Source organism: Sinohyriopsis cumingii, chromosome 17, assembly GCF_028554795.1.
Source record: "Sinohyriopsis cumingii isolate HCF-2022 chromosome 17, ASM2855479v2, whole genome shotgun sequence".
Classification (NCBI taxonomy): domain Eukaryota; kingdom Metazoa; phylum Mollusca; class Bivalvia; order Unionida; family Unionidae; genus Sinohyriopsis; species Sinohyriopsis cumingii.
In genome coordinates this window covers 26,957,159-26,982,860 of record NC_142977.1, presented here as the reverse complement: position 1 = coordinate 26,982,860, position 25,702 = coordinate 26,957,159, and the positions used below count along the sequence as shown (strand labels likewise).

The following is a 25,702-nucleotide window of genomic DNA, read 5'->3' as shown; positions in this document are numbered from 1 at the left end:
TGAATGCGCATTGCAACAACTTTTCCATTTGATCTGGAATGAATATATTTTGGTATTTTGTTTCGATTCGACGAAAGTTTGTGATTTTGGACTGGATTCATCTGTGCAAATTATACATGAAATACATCGGATTGAAGCGGAGCGGGAGAAGCGTGTTTACATCTGCAAATGTGTTTCTGTTTCTGTCATTGAATGTTTGAAATCATAATGTGGGGAAAGTATGGAGTCTTTCAATTGCAATTATCAAAAAGACGCTATGGAATTTAATGCTTATTTCATTATGAGTGCAGTAAGTAGGATGCAATTGCACTTATCATCGAAGTTACAGCACAATTTCGAAATGTGTAACCCAGATTGAAAACCTATGACATGGCTCATGTAATTCGGATTTGCAGAATTAAGAAAATACATTTTGAGGAAATTCAGGATGTAAAACTAAGTATATTTTATTTTGCCATTCTTATCACCAGCTAAAGAAGAGAGTATATGACTTGTCACTTGTATGTTATTTGTAAGGACATTATCTTGCGTCTGTTATATAATGTAGCTAGCCTAAATCCGTAACATTGTATCAACGCGGATTGTGCCAAAGCAGCTGGTATGTGGCAGTCCACGAAACATCTGTTTTAGTTCATTCAGAAATAAATTTAACAACCACAACTTAAAGAGCCTCTTACGCGAGTGTACATGATTTGTGTACAAATCAAAAGTGCTTGCGTCTGCGTCCATTGTTTGTTTACAATAGAAAGTAGTTCCTTTATGCACGTGAATGCTATATGTGTATTGTCGCGCGAGTTCAGTATCGGGTAATACTGAACGATTCTGACAATATAAAGTTAACGGGGGGAAAAATGAGCATATAATAAAGTTGGGTTATAGTACAGGGATAATAGGAACGGAACAGGTGAGGTGACGTCAGGTAATGGACATTGGTAATAATGTTGCAAAGTGCTGACCTCAACTGGACCAAACAGCGGGGGAAAAACCTAGAACGTTTGGCGGGACGGGACTGGCGGGACATACACATATATAACATACATAGATTGATGAACTATAAAATCGACTAAACTTTTTTAAGGCAAGAGAATAAATAGCTTTTCGAGAGAGTGGAGTGGCCCTGAAAAGGACCTTTGGTTATTTTCTTCTTCGAGTTTCTTCTTTTCCTCTACCATCTTCTTAGTTTTATTATTGATGTTGTCTCCTTTTCTTTTTTTTTCCTCCAGTTTTTTCTTCACCTCATCTTTCTTCATCTTTTCATTCTACTCTTCCTTTTCAATGTTTTCATTCCATTCCCTCATTCTTATTCTATCCTCTTCATCATCATTCTCCTCTTTTTCTTCTTTAATCATTTCCTTTAACATATCCTTTGATTTTCTTAGATTATTGATTTCTATCTTGGATCGATGGGGAATGTAAGAATAAAAAAACGTCATCCAGTTTGACTAACATTTCTTCTATCATTCCCAAATTATCCAGAACGTCTTGCAGCTTCATTTTACCAAGGTGGTTACTTGACATCTTGGTTTATTTAATGTTGAATGATGCGAATGACAAACGCTCGACTTTCTATTTGTCGAACACGGACGTGAAGGAAAATATTCCTTTCACTAACTTCACATATTATTTACTATCCGCACAAACGTACGTGAACGCATACAATCACAATATCTACTATCCACACGAACGTACGCGAACGCACACAAACCCCAAATATACTATCCTAATAAAGTGAAGGAAAAAAAAAACAATATATACTATCCACACAAACGTAAGCGAACGCATATAAACACAATATCTACTATCCACATAAACGTACGCGAACGCATACAAACACACACTCTACCATCCACACACGGGAAGAATAAAAAAAATATATACTATTTACAAAAAGTAAGCGCACGCATATAAACACACACACACACAATATCACAACTGCAAAGGAGTGAGTTTTTAGTTACACTACTCCACATTAAAAAAAATTGACAACTTGAATAATCTCTTTTCTAGAGATTTGGTTAGTCCGGTGAAGGGCTGTTTTTTTAGCTTCAGATACACCTGCTTAATGCTGACATCCCCCAGGCCTGGCCCCACACACGCAACGTCTACTCCAGTCCTGCTCCCAAATGACATTTGTTCTTGGGAGTGTAAAGGCGGGTTAAGTAGTCTCAGCATCCCAGTCTTCAATTTGTGGACGTTGAAGGCTTCCCCCCGTCTTCTATTTTGCAGTCGGGGATGATGTCTCCTTATCTCTGGCACTGTTACCGGTGGCTGTAACTGACGTTGTTGTGGTGGTCGTGCAGTTTGTCGTACTGGTTGTAGTGGTGGACTTGTCCTCACCTCAGGCTTGACCACGCACAGAGGTCTCAGCATGAGGTAAGGCTGTATCCCTCTTCTTTTCCTTCTCTCTTTTTCTCCCCTTCCTCCTCCTCTATCCTTACACTTTGTTATGGCTTCTATGGTCAGCTCATCTAGTATGCTCCTGGCATACTCCAGATATATCTTAAGCTCCAATAATTTCGCTATTCTGCTACTCTATCTTGGGTCATAAATCTGCCTAAATTGGCATTAAATGCTCAGGAATGATTTTGTTAATAAGATACTGCACAAAAAGCTTGGTTTAAATTTGATTATTCCTCACGATGTGTTGAGTTAAAACCCTAACGAAAACGCGTGGAAGGTACACTGTGATTAACATAGAATGCCTGCCATTTTCTTCATGTGCGAATATAAGAATTGCAACAAAAAACAAAAAAAAAATTTGAGTAATTATTCTTTTATTTACTTCACAAAAAAAATACCAGTTAAACACAAATTCATATCCCAAAATCAAAGAACTAACAATCATTTCTAATGATATTTTACTTCCATGTTTAGGTAATAATTAGCATAAGATACCAAAACTACTTAGGAGTTATTTAATGTTTTCTTTTAAATATATTTGAAGGATCTTTTTGAAAACACTATTATTCTACATATGGACAATCTAATTAAAATCAAGCTCTCTGACACAATGGAGATCAGATGGACACCAGGACAAGTTCTGCTGACCTTTTGATTCACCCAATCAAATTGTTCAAGGCTACTGATCCCATTCCAAAAATACAATGCTTTATCTGAAAGGTTACTAAACTGAGTGCACTGGAAATTCCTGCCACCAGAACCGAAATCTCCCTACTGGTGCTTGTCTGATCTATTTATTAATGAGATCTATTTATTTTAAGCAGATCTTGATTTTAATATTATTGATTATATGAAATTAAACCTCAACAATACACAAAAAAAGACCAAAAATTATCAGTAAATTCTTATTTATATGTCTTACATATCAGCATGTATGTGTGTTGATTTTCCAAAGCAAAGACATTTACCATAAAAAATCATAAAGAAAAAAAAAAGAAAACAGAACTGGTTATTGTAACTTATTGTGTGAGAAAATTTCATGAATGGTGTACAAAAGACAAATACATGTACACAATAAACAAATAAGTTATATTACTATATACTGATTGCACAAATAGAAACAAAAACGAAATTATGTCACATAAATGTCCCTCATTATCTTACAAACAACAATAAAAATGATCATTCATGAAATGTACATAACTGATTATAAAGAAGCTGTCGGAGAAAAACAAAAACTAAAAATATGTGGTATTTCCGAAGATCAACTTATGTTCCTAGCTTTAGTATTTGGTTTAAGCATTAATTAGTGGTTCAAGTATACTGTCAGTGGAAAATAAAATGCATAAAAATATCAATCTTGTATGAAATGTGAGAAGTCTTAAAAGTTTCAAATGAAATACATTACATACCTATAGATGATAAATGTACAGTTCTAATCTAATAACGTTCAGTTTTAATTCCTGGGAAGCCAAATGTTAATCATAAACTGTAGCAAAATTACAATTTGTGTTTGGGATCATTACTAATTTTTTGTTGGATTATTTTCACACAAAAAGTACAATAAGAAATGAGTAGTGGCTTTCAAATGAAGAAAAAAAAAAGAGTTTACATAAAAATTTCAGATTGTACATTTAATTATGCATGCTGCAAATGCAAGAGCCATTTCATGAGAACTATGTCAAGGTACTGGTATCTGCAGTTTATTAGGACTAATTGGTATAACAAACAGACCTTGATCTGCTTGCACATTCTGCAATGGTTAATTAAGTAATTAAGGTCTGTGCTGTTTGCAGCTGGAGTCCTCTTAAAAGCATGTGTGTGTGTGTGTGTGTGTGTGTGTGTGTGTGTATTTATATGTATGTCTTGGATATTTTGGGATTCACATAAATAATAGACTTAGTAATGTAACCACTATGTATGACTCTTTGTTACCATTTAATATATAATCATCTAACACAACATGTCTCCAACAATTCATCAAGCACATAGACTTCCCTAATTATCATGCATTTGTGTATGATGCTTTATTTACATTATATGTAATCAAATAAATAGCTAGATAACAGTTCATAGATACATATATTCATTAAAGAAATTCCAACTGAAGAAAGCCAGTCGAGTTTAATTATACTGAAAGGTAAATAATTCTTAAAATAAGTTACAAATTGTAAAAGATCAAGTCATGTACTTAAGAGTCAGTATTTCAATCAGTTTTAGAAGTAAATCTGTTTTAAAATATAAGCAACAAATAATGTAGCAGCTCCCAATTTTAAAATCCCAAACTTATCAAGGTCTAAGGAAAATTCATAATAACCCAAACTATACCAAACTTTTGATGGCATCAGTAGAAAAATGACCGCTATGTCTGCCCACTAAAGAGGGCTTGACACATTCAAGGTATTTGGTTTGACTTTGTAAAGTGTCATGTTCCAACTGCAAACAATATAGCCCCTGATCTGTCATCACAACAACACACCTATGATCAGTACAGGAACATTCTGATGCCAATGCAAGTATTGAAAAGTGCCTTTCCCAAGAGCACAGCACAATATCAGGCTCTCTGTTGTATAAATTTGGCTTTTATGAAGTCAACTTACACATAGTACCCTTTCTAGTTCATCATCTATGAATATGTTTCATACTACTCAAGTGAAGATTATTCTTCGATGTCCATTTAAAACATATTTGTGACATGCAGTGATCAGCAAACACTCCAGCGACAGAATGTCATTTTCAGAAAAAATGTCATCATTGGTGGTGAACATGGATGACCAGTCAGGAACATACATTAATGTTTCTAAATGTTGGCACAAGCACACAGATGCAGAATGCACACTGTTACAGTGTTAATAAACATTCTCAACATTAAATTTAAAAAATTTAAGACATAAAAGTATTATGATATATGTGTGTGTGTGTGTGTGTGTATAAAAGTCAAGTCATACTGCAAACAACATAGACCCAGATCTGCCATCATATAATGTGTCTATGTTGTTGGTTCTAAAGATAACTCCTAACAAACTACACTGACCCAGATCTGCCAGAACATTCAGCAATGGCAGATCTGGGTCTGTGCAATTTGCAGTTGGACTCAACATGTAAACGATTATATATGGTATTTTTTTTCTGAACTTTTAATGAATGACAATTTCCTATGCATCTAAATATGGAATATTGTTGTGGTCTAACCACTTATTTACAAGAAAATATGATAAATAGAATGCAATAATACATGCTTAATTAAGCAAAATGTCTATGATGTAAAATATTCTATGATAAAAACATACCATGATCCAAATATATATCTATATATTAAATATATAACATATAATAAGCTCTTTTTCTGTCATTGCAGTGCAAAAAGTAATTTCATGTCAAAATGCAAAAAAATCCCACAATCACTACTAACTGCACGTAGTAGTGCATTACATGACTTGTCCATGTGAAAATCCCATAAACCCTAACAACTGCATGGAGTAGTGCATTACATGACTTGTCCATGTGAAAATCCCATAAACCCTAACAATTGCATGTAGTAGTGCATTACATGACTTGTCCATGTGAAAATCCCATAAACCCTAACAACTGCATGTAGTAGTGCATTACATGACTTGTCTATGTGAAAATCCCATAAACCCTAACAACTGCATGTAGTAGTGCATTACATGACTTGTCCATGTGAAAATCCCATAAACCCTAACAATTACATAAAGTAGTGCATTTTATTACATGACCCTTATATGATACATTTTCTCTTTGGCAGACTCAACATTATATATTGTGATGTACAAGAAATTATATATTTTCATGTTGTGTCTTGATGCTATTTTAGAACAAGTTAAATTATCTCATTCTGCATTACATAATGTTTAACAAGTAAACCAATTTTGTAAAGCTAGAAAGTAAAACACTTTAACACTGAGACTTATCTAACAACAACCTTTAATATGACCTAATGGTGTGGACGGATGCTTGGATGGTCATGCATATATACGCCAAAGTAATCACTATCTGAACCTTCTGTCAAAGCAGACTCAGCAAAAACAGCTGCTGACATTCCTCTCAGGGTGAACTCTACAAAAATAACTGCAGACATTCCTGTCAGGGCGAACTCTGCACAAACAACTGCAGACATTCCTATCTGGGCAAACTCTACAAAAACAACTGCAGACATTCCTGTCAAGGCAAACTCTACAAAAATAACTGCAGACCATTCTTGTCATGTCAGACTCTACAAAAACAACAGCAGACCATTCTTGAAGTAACTATACACATAACACTACATACATATTTTATTCTGAGTCGGCGAAAAGAACGAGTTTGACATGGTATAAGGATATGTCAGTGCCAAGATGTATTCATCTGCCAAGATGTATTCATCTGCCATATCAAGTTCTTTCCACGACTTGGAACAAAATACGAATGTGGTCTTGTATTCATTACATACCCCTTCTTTTACACTTCACAAATGGTTTCTGCTAAACAGTGTGAATGCAATTTTAAAGAAACTGATATTTATTTGAGTTCCATTCAGCACATCTAAAATTATCCACACATGGGCATCAAAGAAAACAAGAAGTAAAACAGCTGCAATCTAGGCACAATAAAGATCATCCATGTAAGATTAAATGCATATGTAATAACAGCTTTCATGAACTTGCAATGTGATAACTGATAATATTGACCTCTACACTGTGTTGGTCAATGTGACCTACACTACTCATGAACTTCAGGTGAATCTTAGCATTATTCTATAATTGTGTAGTCTTTGCCCATTAATGTCTCTATAAAATATTTTTTGAATTATCAACATTTTTCTCTGTTTTGATGAATCTTTCATTTGATTTGTATCAACAATTTAATTTTTCATTTCAAACCAATTCCTCAAAACGATGCATTTCTAGTATGTGATATCCAACTATGTTCTGATAAATAATAATAATCTTTTAATAAAAAAATAAAAAATCTAACAAGCTAGAGAAAAATAAATGCTTCACATATGCAACAGATGTTTAAATTAACATGTTAATTTACCTGTAACTTTATTAAAAATGCTACAAAATCAAGAATTTAAAAATTTCACTCCCATGTTTTTGATGCATGCCTATTAACTGAGATCATGAATATGAAAATGAAAATTATATTATGCCTTGCAGGCATTATATTCTAGTGTAACAAAATGCCATAACATTCCTTATGCATAATCATTTTCTATGAAAGAGAAGAAAAACTAGAGGAATGGTGAGCAATTTGCTTGCATAATTATTCCCCGCCCCCCCCCCCCAGCCCGCATCCCTAACTTATATTATGATACAGATGAGTCTACAGTAAAAGAGTGGAAATGAGAAGGCTGGTCAACATGCATGTCTTCTACAGGACAAGTCGCATGGGTCATGTACGCACATTTACTCATTATAAATTAAACACTAATTACCTTTTACCAAAGTCTATTCAATCCCGATTACTGAAAGCTCTGCATCTTAGATGTCACCAAGAAACTTTGAGATGCAAATTATCTATCGCTATGGACTTTTTTACAGTGGTGGCCATGTACTAAACTTGGTTCAAAATAAGAGTGTGTCAAGTGGAATCATCACAATCAAGGGTAGTACGAATATGTTTATCAATATGTGTAGCTTTCACTGACATCACAGCGGGCAACAATCAATCCAGACTGTAATGGATCCCACATTTAGGTTCATTTTCTCCAAAAATGTCTACATAATTTAACATTAATTTTGCTGTATGCACCTCTCGGGGTGTTTAAATAATGACCTTCCAATGGAATATGGATGTGTATGAATCCAAATAATGTGAATACTTGCCACTTAAAGGTATGTAGAATCAAATTCTAAAAAATGACACCCATTACTGAAATAGTGTTGAATGCCTACATGACCCATGTGACTTGTACTTTAAATTTTGTCATATATGGTATCCAGGTACAAGTCAAAATGAGTCAAAAAAAATTATACAGATCAAAAGAAACAAAAAATTTAAGATGATCCCTATTATGTGAACTAAGTTTTACAGCAATCCATAAAAAACTGTCTTGGACTGCATTCAGGTGCAGGCAATATTATTACAAAGTTTCATGGCAATTTATTCAAAACCGAGACCATATTCACATGATTCCCATATACAACACTAGACTCAAAGATATGATGGGCAATAACTCTAACAAAAATTGCAGGATTAATTTGACTACCAAGATTGATTCAACTAACTTAATTATAATACAAGATAAAACTGACAAATCTAACAAAAAAATGCTGAAACAAAGTGATTATTCACTATGCACAAGGCGATGAGCATAATATTTATTACGTTCCACGGTAATCAGACTAGTTGCACAAACAAGACTGTCATACATTATATTAAGCTACAACACAAACAGGGTATAACTCCAACAAAAATTGCAGGAGCAAGGTGGTTTGTCTACATTTGCGTCTTCAGGGAATGCCTATAATATTTACCATCTTCAATGGCAATACATGAAAAGCTGAGGGACTAGTTGTACCAGGAAGCTTGTTTCAAACAATGTTTAAGCTCCAAATAAGGACATTTTTTTTGTCGGAGCGAAGTGACAGGTAAATATGTGTATCTTCAAGTGAGGATTATGGGAAAAAACTGCAGGACTAATTGTGCTAACAAGATTATTTGCCTGCTGGATGAACATTAGGATTACTATATAAAAACATAAAATGGACTCAATGACAGAAAATACTCGCAAAAAGTTAACATCACAAAAGACATATTAAAAGAAAGAAACAACAATATAATATAATACATATTTTCCTAATGCAAAGTGTGAATGGTTTATTTTTTACACAATGACCAATGTTTAAAATGGAAAAAAATGGAATGCTAAAGAATGGATCATTTCAGTCATATTTCCTGGCTTCATCTTACAAGCTGGATTTTTTTATAAAAAAAAACATTTTTCATGTACCTATCTACAAACTCAACCAAGTTAATGAACAAGAAATCTCCCTCACAAAATGTTAACAAATATTTTAGCAACATCAAAATAGCTGGTTAATTTTAATATAAACTGTAACCAGTCTTTCATTGTTAACACATACTATCCTGAGTGACAGATTTCAATGCTTCATACATCATGGGAATGAATAACATGATCATTGTTTTCTGTTTCATTATGGAAATGGTAGGTCTCTGGTCTTTTATCAAACAGAAATTTTTAATCTCAAATTGGATAATATGCAGAAAGATTTGCACTTTGTACCAATTCACTTTAAAAGCATCCATCCTCAAATAAATTATCATCACACCACTGAAAGTTTGTTTCATTTTGGTCAGTGCGTCAGGTGGCAATGACTATGAGACCTTATCAGTTCAAAATGACAAATGCCAAGTCAGTGAAACTAAATGACTTCAGTTTGTCTTTAGGTTGTTCAATGTGTCACCTCAGCCTCCATATATGAAAGTAACAGGAATAGGTCAGCCATGGATGGAATGAATTTATTACATAGTATGTCTGTGGGCCAGCTTAAAGCCAACCTGGGTTAGGCTCAAGTACCTAGCTCAGTAAGTTTCCTATCAACCTGTGTCAACACAAACCACTTCACTAACCAACCAAGCAACTTGTAATCCATCTTGAGAGAAATAATCAAACATCAACAAATCTTCTGAAAGCAGTATGTACTCATTCTGTTTTAATCATATGATCATTTATATAATCTCTCATTAACTTCCTCCCTGTTGGGCTTTTACAACAAGACTGTTTGCAAGACCACTGGGTACATACTACCCAAAGATTTAAATGTGGCAAGTGTTAATGTTTGCATGTACACAAGCAAGCAAGCACAAATAATGAATAAATTAAAAATGGGTGACAACAAGGCACTTAATATTTAAATCAGACTCTTGTGGAATTGAACCATACAGTCTTTCTATAAGTGGCCAAATACACAATATAAAAGCTTTTAATTGAATTGTGGTCAATGTAAAAGTCATATTTAGGAAATAAATCATGAAGAATTGTAGTCAAAATGAAGATAAATGCAAGTTTCGGGAAAACATTCAAAAGTAAATATCAAACTCAGAAACTTAACAAAATTGTATTAAAAGTTTGTGCAACCTGCATATACATATAATTAAGAAAGCATAATTTCAGATAAACTTATTCCAACCATTGTAGTTGAGAAAGTGATTGCAGTATTGTTGCAATCTATTTCGACTAAATGAGTATATATTTCCTGATCTGTGTTATGGGGTGGTCAGTAAGTTTACAAGCCACCAATTGGTTAACAGCCATCTAATTTATAAACATAAATGTTCTAATTGTAAAAAAGTATTTAAAAAAATAACTTTTAAAAAAGAATGCTAATATAAAAACTATACAGTAAATAAATAAACATTACTAATTCCCAGCTGCCATGTGAAATGTGCAAGAGAATGGATCTGAAAATGCACTTTCCGAGAATTTAAAATCAAATGAATGCTTTTACTTAAAATAATTGTTTAGAACATAATCCTGAAGAATTTAGATGCTTCTGCTAAAGGGAATATTCAAAGTTCAAGCTACCTTATATATTTGTATATTTAGATTTAATTTTTAATTTTAGTTTATACAGACATTGAAATGGGTAATTTTACCAGATCTGCACTTCACTGGTGTTAATTCTGCATTTCTTTTGAATCCTATTCACGTTTGTTTTTTTATCTTGGTGTCTGTCAGTCATGGTCTCCAAAGTTTACACTGGTTTTGATTATACTGTTTTTGTGATTTTTTTCTTAACTTTTCATTTATTTGATATCTCTGATGTTCTTATCTGTGATAAGATTTCAAATTAACCACAGTAGTGGCCATATTGGATGTAAGATCAGCACCAAATTAATTTAGGACAAGCTGGACACCATTAGAAGACATTTGGTGAAAATGTCATGTTGATATAACCATCCAGTCAGGAGAATTTGCAACTAAATTTTCAATATGTTCATCGTGACTGCCATTTTGAATTCAAAGCAGCACCATTTGTAGTCAGTACCAAGCAGGTATCATAATCAGTCTTCTGGCGAAAACCCACATCATTATTTCTTTCCATTTAGGCATAGCAATAACATGATTTTCAAGATGGCTGCCATAGTGGTAATACTGGATGTCAGATTGGCATAATTTTCTTTTAGTACCAAATGGACATAATATGAAGTCTTCTGATGAAAATCCAATTTTGGCATCATTTTCTATTATGGAAAAGTTGTAACATTTTCAAAATGGTGGTTGTAATGACCATATTTGACACTGGATTGCCATCATTTTTATTTAAGGCCAACTAGAGACCATATTAAAATAGATGTTGAAAACACCATGATAGAAGTTTCTATTTCACTGGAGTTGCAAAATTAAGTTTTTCAAGATGGCTGCTGCTGTAGCCATATTGGATGTCAGATAAGCACTTGTTTCTTACGGAGCAGCTGACACCATAAGAAGTTTTTTAGTGAAAATCTGATACAACAACCATCCATTCCTGTAGAACTGTGATAAGATTTTCAACCACTGAAGTTGCCATCTTGGATGTCTGAGTGGCACCATTTTGATTTTGGACCAACCTGACATAAGGTCTTCTAGTGAAAAGCCCATGCTGATAGGACTTCTTGTTCAGGAAAAATACTGATAAGATTTTTAAGACAGCTGACATGGTGGCCACAATGGATGTCAGATCTGCACCATTTTCATTTTGGCCCAACTTGTCAATAATAACGGGTCTTTTAGTTAAAACACACGTGCTGATATGAGCATACATTCATTAGCAGCGATAATAACATTATCTAGATGGGCACACTGTTGGCTATATTGGACATATGAGCAGCACCAACTTCATTCAAGATAACCACCATAAATACTGGCCACCATGTACAGCCTATCGTGTGCTGAAAAATGGTGTTAGACCCTACAACAACAACAACAACATTCAAGATAAACTAGATCTTGGGAGGCCCAACTACACATCTAAAGAAGTCTTTTATAAAACACCATGTCAATAGGGCTTTCTGTCCAGGAGAAGTATAAATCACAAGATTTTTAAGACGACTGCTCTGGTGGTCACATTTGATGTCCGAGAAGCAACATTTCTGATCTTGGAATGTATGCATGTGCAAATTTTGACAATCCTCTAAGATGTTTAGGAGGAGTAGTGATAACAAACTGGTGTTAATGGATGGATGCTGGGTGATGGCAACAAGCCATCCCATAAACTCTCTGGTCTAGGACCAGTACGTGCCAAAAACTGCACAGTCACATTCATGGCTGATGATGATATTAATGTTGTTGTTGTTGTTGTAGGGTTTAACGCCATTTTTCAGCACACAATAGACTATACATGGTGGCCAGTATTAATGGTGGAGGAAGAACCCAGGAAATCCCCGGAAAGAACCACTGACCCTCGAGAAGCTACTGGCAAGCTTTCTCACATACCCACATTGGCCGAAGATATTAATGTAAATTAGTGAATCTAACATGCATCCAAGAATAAGATACATTCAAGTATTACCACAGTTTTTCAATTTTGTGTAAAAGAATATATTAGATTACCCATGGACATATATTGTTGTTGTTGTTGTTGTAGTAGGGTTTAATGCCTTTTTTCAGCACAAGATAGGCTATACATGGCAGCCAGTATTAATGGTGGAGGAAGAACCCGGGAAACCCCCAGAAAGAACCACCAACCCACAAGAAGCTACTGGCAAGCTTTCTCACATACCAACATACCGCAAACCCGCGACACGAACCCACGCAGATAGAGGTGAGATGGCAGTGGTCCGTAATGGTGAGCACTTTAGACCACTCAGCCTCTAAGGGCACCCCATGGACATATATAACCTGCAGGTTTTCATAAAGAATAATAAACAACCTAAATCTGTGTTGGTTTCTTTTCATTATAAACATAGTATAAAATACTAGGGTATGGTGAATCATCCTTTCTATTACCTCTGAGCTGCAGCAGAGCCATTTCAATCAAACTGGGTCAATTCATATTTAGTTTCCTCTCCTTAAACAGTCTCAAACATTCCATGATGATGCCACATGCTCTCTTTCTTAAATGAAGGTCCATTACCGGTAGTTCAAAATAAATAAAATAGCCACCTATCCATAAACAATCGCCAGATGGTATGATGGTATGCACTACACACCTTACAATGATACAGTAAACAATAATAACGCGGCTACTATTTGCAATCAATTCTGGAAATGTGAAATTCTAACATAAGTCAACTTGTCTAAGGTAGCTCTGAATCCGACTACAATGATGACAACAAATCAGGCAATTTAAGATTTTAGTAAACACAACAACATTGCCTCTCTTCATCAAGTTATTAAAATGAAGATGGTGATTTTATTATGTTGATCTTGTTTTCTTGTTATTATATCATATTAAACTTTTGAAAAATGTAGTTGCACAGTGAAACATATATAATTAACATTTGACTCATTTACTATTTCAAACTTGGTGCATTGTTTGAAATAGGAAACGAGTCTTTTAAAATATTATTACAATGTGGTAATATGAGTAAAGATCTAACTGTATAACATGTGGACATATATAACGTGGTAGGGAAAAACTTGGATAAACCATGTGTAATATTCGCTAATTTACAGTACATAAATGGCTGTTTTTGGAAAAATATGACACCTTTTAATCAGTGAAAAAATAACTAAAGATTATAGGATATGATGCAAGCATTTCCATGCAAATGAACATTCTACCATGAAACTTAGTGGCAGTAGAAAAGTACGGGTAAATATTTTCAAATCAATGCATGAAATGCATTAATATTTGATTTTGATTTTATATTTTAATATTTATCATTTTGCATTTTGTGTGCTCCATTTCCTCCATACTGAATTCATCATTTCAAATGCATTTATTCTGTATTTCGATAAAGTTCATTCTTAATTTTGTTTTCATTCACTGGTAAGGTTACCCATTCCATGGTCTGTATATAAGAAATGTTCTTTTGTTTTGTCAATCGTCTAATTCTGGCCTCATAAGATCATATTCTAAATAATTTTTGGGGGGCTCAAATAAACATATTTAAGTGAATTATCATTTATACATTTCATGACCTGACAACGTCATAGAAACAAGTCATTAAACAATAGTTTCCTGCATTACGCAGAACATGTCAATTAATTTCCTATTAAAGCAACATAATATCATGGTCTCATAAAATTATGCATCATCATCTTTCAAATCTCATTAAACCATGCCATGATCCAAATTCATTCCCATGTGTGCACATCTTGGTGGTATCATTTCAATCCACATCAAGAGAATACCACAGGATATAAATTTAGTGGTGCTAACCAATGAAAGGAATCGGTATCATTTACAGCCAATGTACCTGATCTGTATCATTGATAGCTAAAGTTCCAATTCTGTATCATTTACAGCCATTGTGCCCAATATGTATCATTTACAGCAAATGTTCCAATTCTGTATCATTTACAGCCATTGTACCCAATCTGTATCATTTACAATGTTCAAATTCCTTATCATTTACAGCCAATATAACCAATCTAGTTAAGTTCAATACAGCTCCAATCTAACACAATCGATACATACCTTGACCATAGTGATTTCACGATATAAAACTGATTGCAATACCATGGATTTCTCTTAATCCTAAAAAATGTATGCATTACATTAATAATTTCACGTGTAGAACTCATTTTCCTCCTCGGTAGAGGTGTGGTCATGTGAGAAAAATGTGCCATTCTTCTCACTGGCTCTCTTTGGAATGGAGGACTTGTGGACATGAATTAACTGGGTATTCATTACTTCACAGTCTATCTGCATCATGCCAACACTACCAGGTGGAGGGGACATTGACTCTGGAGGAAGAAAGATAAATTTTTTTAAATATAAAAAATATGTAGTTATTTTCAAATAAAGATTACAGACTTGCCTCAAACTTTGTAAGAAGTACATACATGAAAAGGATATTGAAACTGTCATGTGTCACCTTTAGTAACTATTTTCTCAAACTGATAAAACAAAATAGTTCTAATTATTGGCACATCAACTTAAAATGGGTTTTTGCACCAATGTGAGGGCAACTAAGTTTAGATGGCACATATTAACACGGACTGCATAAAATGTACCTGTAATATCCTCTATTACTTGGTATGCATGCGTCTGAAAGTATTCATACATCAAACAACAGTGTGCATTTGTAGATTTGTGTAATGGCAATATATTAAGCCTAAGTCTGTAATACCAAAGGAAATAATTCCATGAACAATTTACCATTAAGGGCCACTGCTGGCATAACCAGTGACATCCTGGGTCTGGTGGTCTTGTTATGGTATATAGCTGGTACCAGGTAATAATCCTGAAAAATTAAAGTAAATGAAGTTCAAAAATTATTTGATCCAAACAAAATATTCTTCAATAAAACGTTATAACATTAGTTGATTTTCTCCATCAGCAGCAGTTAATGATTAATCATATTCCTGTTACATTACTTTCATGCTTCCACTTTCTTTCTCTAAATTAAAGAAAACTGACAATGCCAGTATTTTGAGGGAATCATTGTGCAGAAAGAAAAGTGGGATGGATGGAATGATGGATGGGGGGAAGATGTCAAGACAAAAGGATGTACAAATAGACAGATGGAATGTTAGAATGTATGTGTGTGCTTGTTTGTTTGGATTTTTAATGTAGCTTTAACAATTTTCAGTCATATCACTACAATGTCTGCAGTGTGGCAGTTTATAGTGAAGCCTAGCAATGGGGCATCAAGCTGCATACATGTATCATGGCATCTAGTCATATTATCCTGGACAGATGGAATAATGGATAAAGTAAAGAGGTCAAAACAGAAGGATGTACCAATGGAATGAAGGACAGAGGAAAGATGTCAAAACAGAAGCATGTGCAGATAGAATGATGGATGGAGGGAATATGTCAAGATAGAAGGATGTACAGATGGACAGGCATAATTTAATATCATATATCTTAAACAAAAAACTGGAGAGAACAAAGTAAAATTCTTAAACTCTTAGGTCAAAATCTGTTACATTAATCATGTTCTTTTTGAATATCTAAGAAGTTTTCTGGTGGTACATCACCAAAATCTACTTTATTGACTTTACATGAAACAAAAAATTTGATCTTACAGGGCGAAGTCGATACACATGACATGAAGAGTAATAAAGGAAGAATCATACATGAATACATCTTAAAAAATTCAGTTGATATTGTACTTACTCTGTCAAATGACAAGACATAAAAAGTATCATTTCTGTGATGAATAGCTTTAAGGAATTCTCTTCCTGTCTCAGCTCCATTATATAACTGAACATGATAGCTGGCTCTTGATGATCTGGAATAAAAACCCACCAAAGCAATCATAATTATTAAGAAATATATTGTTTTCATTACTCAGTGAAAGGTTCCTGAAGCATTCAGGCAACATAAACATACTAATGGAAATACACTATTATTCATCGACTAAAGAATTTATTGGATTTTGTGGTTACTATAAACTGCAAATATTAAAATCTTCTTCTTCTTCTTGTTATAGGGTTTAACGCCATTTTTCAGCACAAGATAGGCTATACATGGTGGCCAGTATTAATGGTGGAGGAAGAACCCAGGAAACCCCCAGAAAGAACCATCAACCCATGAGAAGATATTAAAATCTGATTAGGTAATTAATTGTAAACCCACGAAAACTGATAACCACATAAATAAATAATTTGAGTGTGTGTGATTTAGAATTTTAACGTAGCTTTAAAAATTGTTCAGTCATATCACTACAATGTCTGCAGTGTGGCAGTTGTGATGTCTAGCACTTGGGCATCATGCCGCAGACATGAAGCATCATATCCCACCCAGTCACATGATCCTGACACCAGGCCGACCAGTCCTAACACAAACATCTTAATGCTGAGCGCTGGTCGAGGCAGCTGCTAGCAACATTTATCTAAGTCTATGGTATGATTTGGACAGGGATCAAACCCATGACCTCCTGCAGCTGAGGCTGATGCTCTAACCACCAGGCCACTGGAGCGGTCTATAATGCTACTGAGATAGTGGTAAAAAAGTGAGAAACAAAAAAGGCATTTGGGAGAACCTGGTGTCTTGTGCAAGGAAATATGGCATCATGCCACTGATTGTACCAGACACAGCCGAAAAGCCTTGGATGTTTATGTTATGGCCATAGTTACTGCAAATTAAATGAATGAGAAGAGGAGATAACTCTCAAACAAGTCTCAACTAATTAAAAAAAAATGTTTCGACTGACGTGAATGAAGGCATGTACCCATCAGGCAGTTCATGCAAAGTGGATTATCTCCACATGAGAAAGTGTCACCTCATGAATAAAACAAGCTTTGAGAAAGTGGGACTGATTTGCTGATTGTTTTACGAAACTAATTAGATATGGCAATTGCTTTCACACTTACATATATATTATTGCACTTTCAACATAGGCTCATAGGTTACCCACAATTTTTTGTCCCATTTCCCACAAATCTTGACCCTCTGTGATACCTTGGGCATGTATTTCATCAAAAAATTAAGTGAAAAACATGCCAACTACTTTTCACTAGTGTATGTCCACCATATTTGGAATCAGATAGCACCATTTTCACTTGGGACCCAATAGATATCATAAGTCTCCAAGTGTAACTCCATATTGATATGACTTTCCATTTAATAGGAGTGGCAATTACAAGATTTTCAGAATGGCTGCCATGGTGGACATACTGGATGTCATGTTGGTACTATTCTCATTCAGGACAAACTAGACATGGCAAGATCTGATGGTGAAAACCTGATGCTTAAGTCTATCTAACAAGTGTATTGACTCTATGGTCTTAAGTAACAGAAAAGAGTGAATTGCAGCAAGTTTTGTAACTTCAACCAAATAAATGTTTCCCCTGAAAACAAAGTGAAAATCTAAAAAGAATTTACAGCATTGTGAATTAAATCCCAATTAGTCCTTAAAGTTCTATCACAAGTCTAAAAGTATAGAATGAATTCTAGTGTTGTTCCAAGTGAATTCCAATGATGAATGTTCTGATGTACCAACAGCTAGGAATGAACTTAACAATAATCCCAAAATAGTGATTTTGTTTGAAAAGTATTAATGAGCACTTTGAAATTCCAGTGAATAGTTAAATACACAAATCCTCTCAAACTGAACACAACTATAAGAATGATTCAACTTTGGACGTTAGGGTAGGAATGAGTATTCTCATATATTTAAAATTAGTACAAAAACCAGACACAATCTGAGAACCAGGATGAGGGTCAAAAGTTCATTTTCAGAACATTCTAAGTTATAAACACTCTTATATAGATCCCAACTACTCTGTCATCTTAATGGAAATTTCCATCAAACTGTAAACATAATTCTTTTCAAGAAGATTCTAAGGTCAGAATCAAGGCTAAATCCAGAACTCAAACTTAGTAAACACGTTTACCCTATATTATATTAGCAATTTAGGGCCAACTCCTACCCTCAATTATGGAAAAGGCCAATCACACAATACAAATGAAATATACATCTGACTAAGAGGAATAGTAATAAGAATTTTAAGATGATTGGTGTGGAAGCTATACTGCATATGAGATTGGCATAATTGTTATTTAAGAGCAGGTAAATACCATAAATTTTCAGGATACCTGCTGTGGTGGCCATACTAGATGTCTGAGCAGCAACATGTTTATTTAGGACCAACCAGATGCTCTCCTAATATATTGTGATTGGGGTATTGGGAGACTTGGATTTGCAAGGCAGTAGATGTTCAAATATATTATGATTGAAAGACCTGGATTTGCAAGTTAGTGGATGTTCTCCTAATATATTTTGATTGACAGACCTGGATTTGCAAGGTAATGGATGTTCTCCTAATATATTTTGATTGACAGACCTGGATTTGCAAGGTAATGGATGTTCTCCTAATATATTTTGATTGACAGACCTGGATTTGCAAGTTAGTGGATGTTCTCCTAATATATTTTGATTGACAGACCTGGATTTGCAAGTTAGTGGATGTTCTCCTAATATATTTTGATTGACAGACCTGGATTTGCAAGTTAGTGGATGTTCTCCTAATATATTTTGATTGACAGACCTGGATTTGCAAGGTAATGGATGTTCTCCTAATATATTTTGATTGACAGACCTGGATTTGCAAGGTAATGGATGTTCTCCTAATATATTTTGATTGACAGACCTGGATTTGCAAGGTAATGGATGTTCTCCTAATATATTTTGATTGACAGACCTGGATTTGCAAGTTAGTGGATGTTCTCCTAATATATTTTGATTGACAGACCTGGATTTGCAAGTTAGTGGATGTTCTCCTAATATATTTTGATTGACAGACCTGGATTTGCAAGTTAGTGGATGTTCTCCTAATATATTTTGATTGACAGACCTGGATTTGCAAGGTAATGGATGTTCTCCTAATATATTTTGATTGACAGACCTGGATTTGCAAGGTAATGAATGTTCTCCTAATATATTTTGATTGATAGACCTGGATTTGCAAAGTAGTGGATGTTCTAATATATTATGAATGAAAGACCTGGATTTGCAAGGTAATGGATGTTCTTATAACATATTTTGATTGATAGATCTGGATTTGCATGGTTGTTGTTGTAGGGTTTAACGCCATTTTTCAGCACATGATAGACTATACATAGCGGCCAGTATTAATGGTGGAGGAAGAAACCGAGAAAACCCCTGAAAGAACCACCGACCCACGAGAAGCTACTGGCAAGCTTTCTCACATACCCACATTTGCCAAATCAGAGACTCGAACCCATGCAGACAGAGGTGAGATGGCAGTGATCCATAACAGAGAGCGCTTTAGACCACTTGGCCACTCGGGGCCCCTGGATTTGCATGGTAATGGATGTTCTAATATAATGTGATTGACAGACCTGGATTTGCAAGGTAATGGATGTTCTCCTAATATATTTTGATTGATAGACCTGGATTTGCAAGATAATGGATGTTGTCCTAATATATTATGATTGAAAGACCTGGATTTGCATGGTAATGGATGTTCTAATATATTATGATTGATAGACCTGGATTTGCAAGGTAATGGATGTTCTAATATATTTTGATTGATAGACCTGGATTTGCAAGGTAATGGATGTTCTCCTAATATATTTTGATTGATAGACCTGGATTTGCAAGGTAATGGATGTTGTCCTGATATGCTATGATTGAAAGACCTGGATTTGCATGGTAATGGATGTTCTAATATATTGTGATTGGGAGACCTGGGTTTGCAAGGTAATGGATGTTCTCCTAATATATTTTGATTGACAGATCTGGATTTGCAAGGTAATGAATGTTCTCTTAATATATTATTATTGAAAGACCTGGATTTGCATGGTAATGAATGTTCTAATATATTATGACTGAAAGACCTGGATTTGCAAGGTAATGAATGTTCTAATATATTTTGATTGATAGACCTGGATTTGCAAGGTAATGGATGTTCTAATATATTATGATTGATAGACCTGGATTTGCAAGGTAATGGATGTTCTAATATATTATGACTGAAAGACCTGGATTTGCAAGGTTGTTGTTGTTGTTGTTGTGGGGTTTAACGCCATTTTTCAGCACGATGGGCTATACATGGCGGCCAGTATTAATGGTGGAGGAAGAACCCGGAAAACCCCGGAAAGAACCACCGACCCACGAGAAGCTACTGGCAAGCTTTCTCACATGCCCACATTGGCTGAATCTTAGACTCGAACCGCCGCAGACAGAGGTGAGATGGCAGTGATCCGTAACGAAGAGCGCTTTAGACCACTCGGCCACTCGGGGCCCCGATTTGCAAGGTAATGGATGTTCTAATATATTTTGATTGATAGACCTGGACTTGCAAGGTAATGGATGTTCTAATATATTTTGATTGATAGACCTGGATTTGCAAGGTAATGGATGTTATCCTAATATATTATGATTGACAGACCTGGATTTGAAAGGTAATGGATGTTCTAATATATTATGATTGATAGACCTGGGTTTGCAAGGTAATGGATGTTCTAATATATTATGATTGATAGACCTGGATTTGCAAGGTAATGGATGTTCTAATATATTTTTATTGATAGACCTGGACTTGCAAGGTAATGGATGTTCTAATATATTATGATTGAAAGACCTGGATTTGCAAGATAATGGATATTCTAATATATTTTGATTGGCAGACCTGGATTTGTAAGGTAATGGATGTTGTCCTAATATATTGTGATTGGGCTATGTATCTGTAGAAACAGGTATTAAAACCTAAAAAATAATAAACCCAGAGCAAATGCAAAAAATGTGCAGATTTACCTCCATTTGTTTTCAGAAATAACAGCTAATTTCTTACCTTATCTGTTTTTTAACAGTTAAATCAAATTCATTCCTTAGTGCTGCTTTCAGTGTACTGATTGGCTTGATTTGTTTTTGCTTGCTTTGTTTTCGGACATGCTTTTTCTTCTGTTCCTTGGTTTTTTCTTCCTCATGTCTTGTCATCCAACCAGCCAACTGCTCAGCCAGTCTACAATAACATTTTCAATATGATACTATATAAGCCAACATCAAGTTTTATGGACCAGTAAACATTTTATTGAGTGATCTGATAAGGAGGTCAGATAAATAGTTTTACAGGTTCATCGAGCTTTAAATTCAGTCATATCACTACGATGTCTGCAATGTGGCAGTTTATAGTGATGTCTAGCACTGGGGCATCTTGCCGCAGACATGTTGCATGATGACCCACCCAGTCACATTATCCAGACACCAAGTGGACCAGTCCTAGCACTGACCTCTACATGCCGAGTGCCTAGCAAGGCAGCTATTAGTACCATTTTTACAAGTTTTTGGTATGACTCTGCCGGCTTTGACCCTGCGACCTCCTGCATCCGAAGCGGACATTCTAACTTGGATTTCATAGTTGTCTCCCTTAGCATGTAATGCCATGTAAACAACAACTGTGCTTTGCACATCTGCCAAAAATGGTAGAGGCAAAGGGCTTCAAAAGGATACTTTTTAAGTTTAACATCGAAAGTACAACAATTTGTTGGAAAGGATGTATTTGTACAAACACATACTGGCAGTGGAAAATTGATTATTTATGAGTCCATTCTAGTTGTGTGCTCTCCTTCTCATGATAACACAGGAACAGTGTTCAAGTTGGAACAAGTCGATTTTAACTGGATACTTGACATCACATCAAATGAAATTCACAGACCTGAAGCACTGAAATATCTGACTGAACTGTGCAAGTGTAGATAGGGTTAACATAAAGAACCTAAGCAAAGATGGATGTAGTACTGCTCATAACACAATTACATACCAAGTAGGGGCTCTGGGTCGCCATGTGGTCTAATGGCACTCGCCTTTACAGATCAATGATATCTCACCTCTGTTCGTGTCGTTCAAGTCTCAAGCTCAGCTAGCATGGGTATGTGAGAAAGCTTGCTAGCAGCTTCCTGTAGGTCAGTGGTTCATCCACAATATGCATCTAAATACCACTTTACATGTAGTACTCCACAATATGCATCTAAATACCACTTTACATGTAGTACTCCACAATATGCATCTAAATACCACTTTACATGTAGTAATCCACAATATGCATCTAAATATCACTTTACATGTAGTACTCCAAAATATGCATCTAAATGCCACTTTACACGTAGTACTCCACAATATGCATCTAAATGCCACTTTACATGTAGCACTCCACAATATGCATCTAAATACCACTTTACATGTAGTACTCCACAATATGCATCTAAATACCACTTTACATGTAGTACTCCACAATATGCATCTAAATATCACTTTACATGTAGTACTCCACAATATGCATCTAAATACCACTTTACATGTAGTATTCCATAATATGCATCTAAATAACACTTTACATGTAGTACTCCATAATATGCATCTAAATACCACATTACATTTAGTACTCCACAATATGCATCTAAATACCACTTTACATGAATTTTGGAGTAGATGACCTAAATGCAAATCCTAACTTAGAGAAATTGAGCTAAAAACAAAGACTAACCAAAATCACTGAAAAATTAAACATAGGTCACAGTGACCACGTTTTCACTGAATGGTTGTACTCCTGACAAAGTAACTAATTTATGTGACTAAGTGTGTGTGTGTGTGTGTGTGTGTTATTTGGATTTTAAAGCAGCTTTACAATTCTTTCAGTCATATCACTATAATGTTTGCAGTGTAGCAGTTTACACTGATGTCTAGCACTGGGGCATCATACCACAGACATGTAGCATCATGTCCCACCCAGTCACATTATCCTGATACTAGATTGACTAGTCATAGTCTTAATCCTGAGCACCAAGCAAGGCAGCTGCTAGAACCATTTGGTATGACTCAACCGTGATTCGAACCTAGGACCTCCCGCAACCCAGCAGGACACTCTAGCCACTTAGGCTACTGGAGAGGTCTATATGACTCCAAGAGAAAATGACTTAAAATGCAAACCCTAATCTAAGTATTGACACCAGACAAATGGGAAGGATTTCTGGACAGACATTAAGGTCATTAATTCATACACTGGAATTGTGCTGCAATGTCTTCCTAAATGTTTGTGTGATTCAATTTTACATATTCCAAACTACATTTAGCTGGCAATAAATAACCACTATTATACTATCATGCTATACATACATGCATGCATGCAATATGATGATACCATCCATGAAATTTAGTTTAATTCTATTGAATAATGTGAGAGAGGAAGCTTAAATGTTGGACAATGCCCGACACAAACAACACAGACAGTGCCTTAAGGTCACATGGCCAGGCAGCCTGGTGAGCTACAAATCTCAGATTATTTCCGCATGGTTATGAAGAAAACAAATGTCAGACTACAGTTTGTAAAACAGAACATTTGTTAAGACAGAATCTCAGCCAAGGCTTTCATATAAATGACAACATTAGCTGTTAAATAACAGTACAAAGAACTTCACGAATGGAAATTATAAATGTGTATTTTGCTTTCTGACATAATAAATTGTTGAACAGGAACAGTTTAACATTTTAAACTTTAAATTTTTTTTTCACTTTTCTCACTATGCATACAACTACCTGAATAAAATTCATGACAGTATGCTTTATGTCATTCTTAAATAACTACTGTATCATCAGCCCGATATGTCCTTATGGTTGGATTCGTGTGTGTATTGATATTGTAACAGTTGGAGTTTTATAGTCCTTACAGTAATTGATGAAAGTTCGCGAAACACTATAATCAACGACACATAAAACCACCTGAATTACTACATAGCACAACTGATGTTTCTTATTCAGCAAGTGCATTTTTCAAATAGGAAGAAAAATAATTATCAATACAAATATAATGGTTGCTGGAACTATCAGCTGATCACAGTGCATACTATGTATACATACACGTTGACCTGCTGACGATTTTATACGATGCATTTGCATATTTGGCATGATAAAGAGAAGTTTTATAGGTTTGGGGTATTTGAGGAGATGATATTCGATTACAGGAGATGATATTTAATAGATGTCATCATCCTTATATAAAATACTGGGCTTCATTTGATCCATCACATGTAGCTTTCATAGGTCACTGCCATTGCGTTTATAATTCATTGAGCATGCGCAAGGTAGGTCAAGCATAGTATACCCATATGGTGAGCGATATGAGTTACCACAGTTCAGCAATAGAGTTTGGTTAAATTTTCGATAAAGTAATTTTTTTTGACAATAATTTCAACAAATATATCCTTTTATTTGGAAATAATCATTATTTTTGCATAGATTTATAGTCTCAAAACTAGTTGGGATTTTCCAACAATTTTTCAACTTCTCCAACATCCAATGCTTTTTCAACAGTATTCCAATTTTCAACGGTTTTCCAGCAAATTTCCAACTATATGGTATTTAAGGCCTGGGAATTTTCGAATCTAGAGCCAGAAAGCCAGAATGCCGGTGTGCAAGCAAGGAGACAAGAGACCATCCAAAGCCCAAATTCATTGGATATGTACAGCAGTATGTAACAGCCAGGTTTAAGAGTCAATATAGCAAGACATGGGTGTCTACTTCACTTTATTTTAGGTCCTTATAAAAGTATATTCAATGCATTAACAATTTCGTATGTTAAAGAATGCTAAGAAACACATAGTTAATGTTATAATTTCAGTATTTAAAGTAGAACTTAAACCTCTTAGTATTCTAAAATAACAATTTCTTCACTTCTAATATTTCATCAAGGATCCATTTTCATGAGTTTGAAATATTT

At 34.8% G+C, this 25,702-nt stretch overlaps 1 protein-coding gene across 1 annotated transcript in view; it reads right to left on the bottom strand.

The window, feature by feature from the left end:
• Window positions 1-2,757: 2,757 nt before the first annotated feature.
• LOC149778295 (cyclic AMP-dependent transcription factor ATF-6 alpha-like) overlaps window positions 2,758-25,702 on the bottom strand; it is a 68,241-nt gene continuing 45,296 nt past the window's right edge. Inside the window, exons 11-14 of the mRNA XM_089939105.1 lie at window positions 21,782-21,952; window positions 16,638-16,752; window positions 15,675-15,759; window positions 2,758-15,259 (exon numbers count right to left, since the gene is read on the bottom strand). Coding sequence (XP_089795231.1) covers window positions 15,081-15,259; window positions 15,675-15,759; window positions 16,638-16,752; window positions 21,782-21,952 — 550 coding nt within the window. The 3' untranslated portion in view covers window positions 2,758-15,080. The remainder of the gene's footprint in view (window positions 15,260-15,674; window positions 15,760-16,637; window positions 16,753-21,781; window positions 21,953-25,702) is intronic.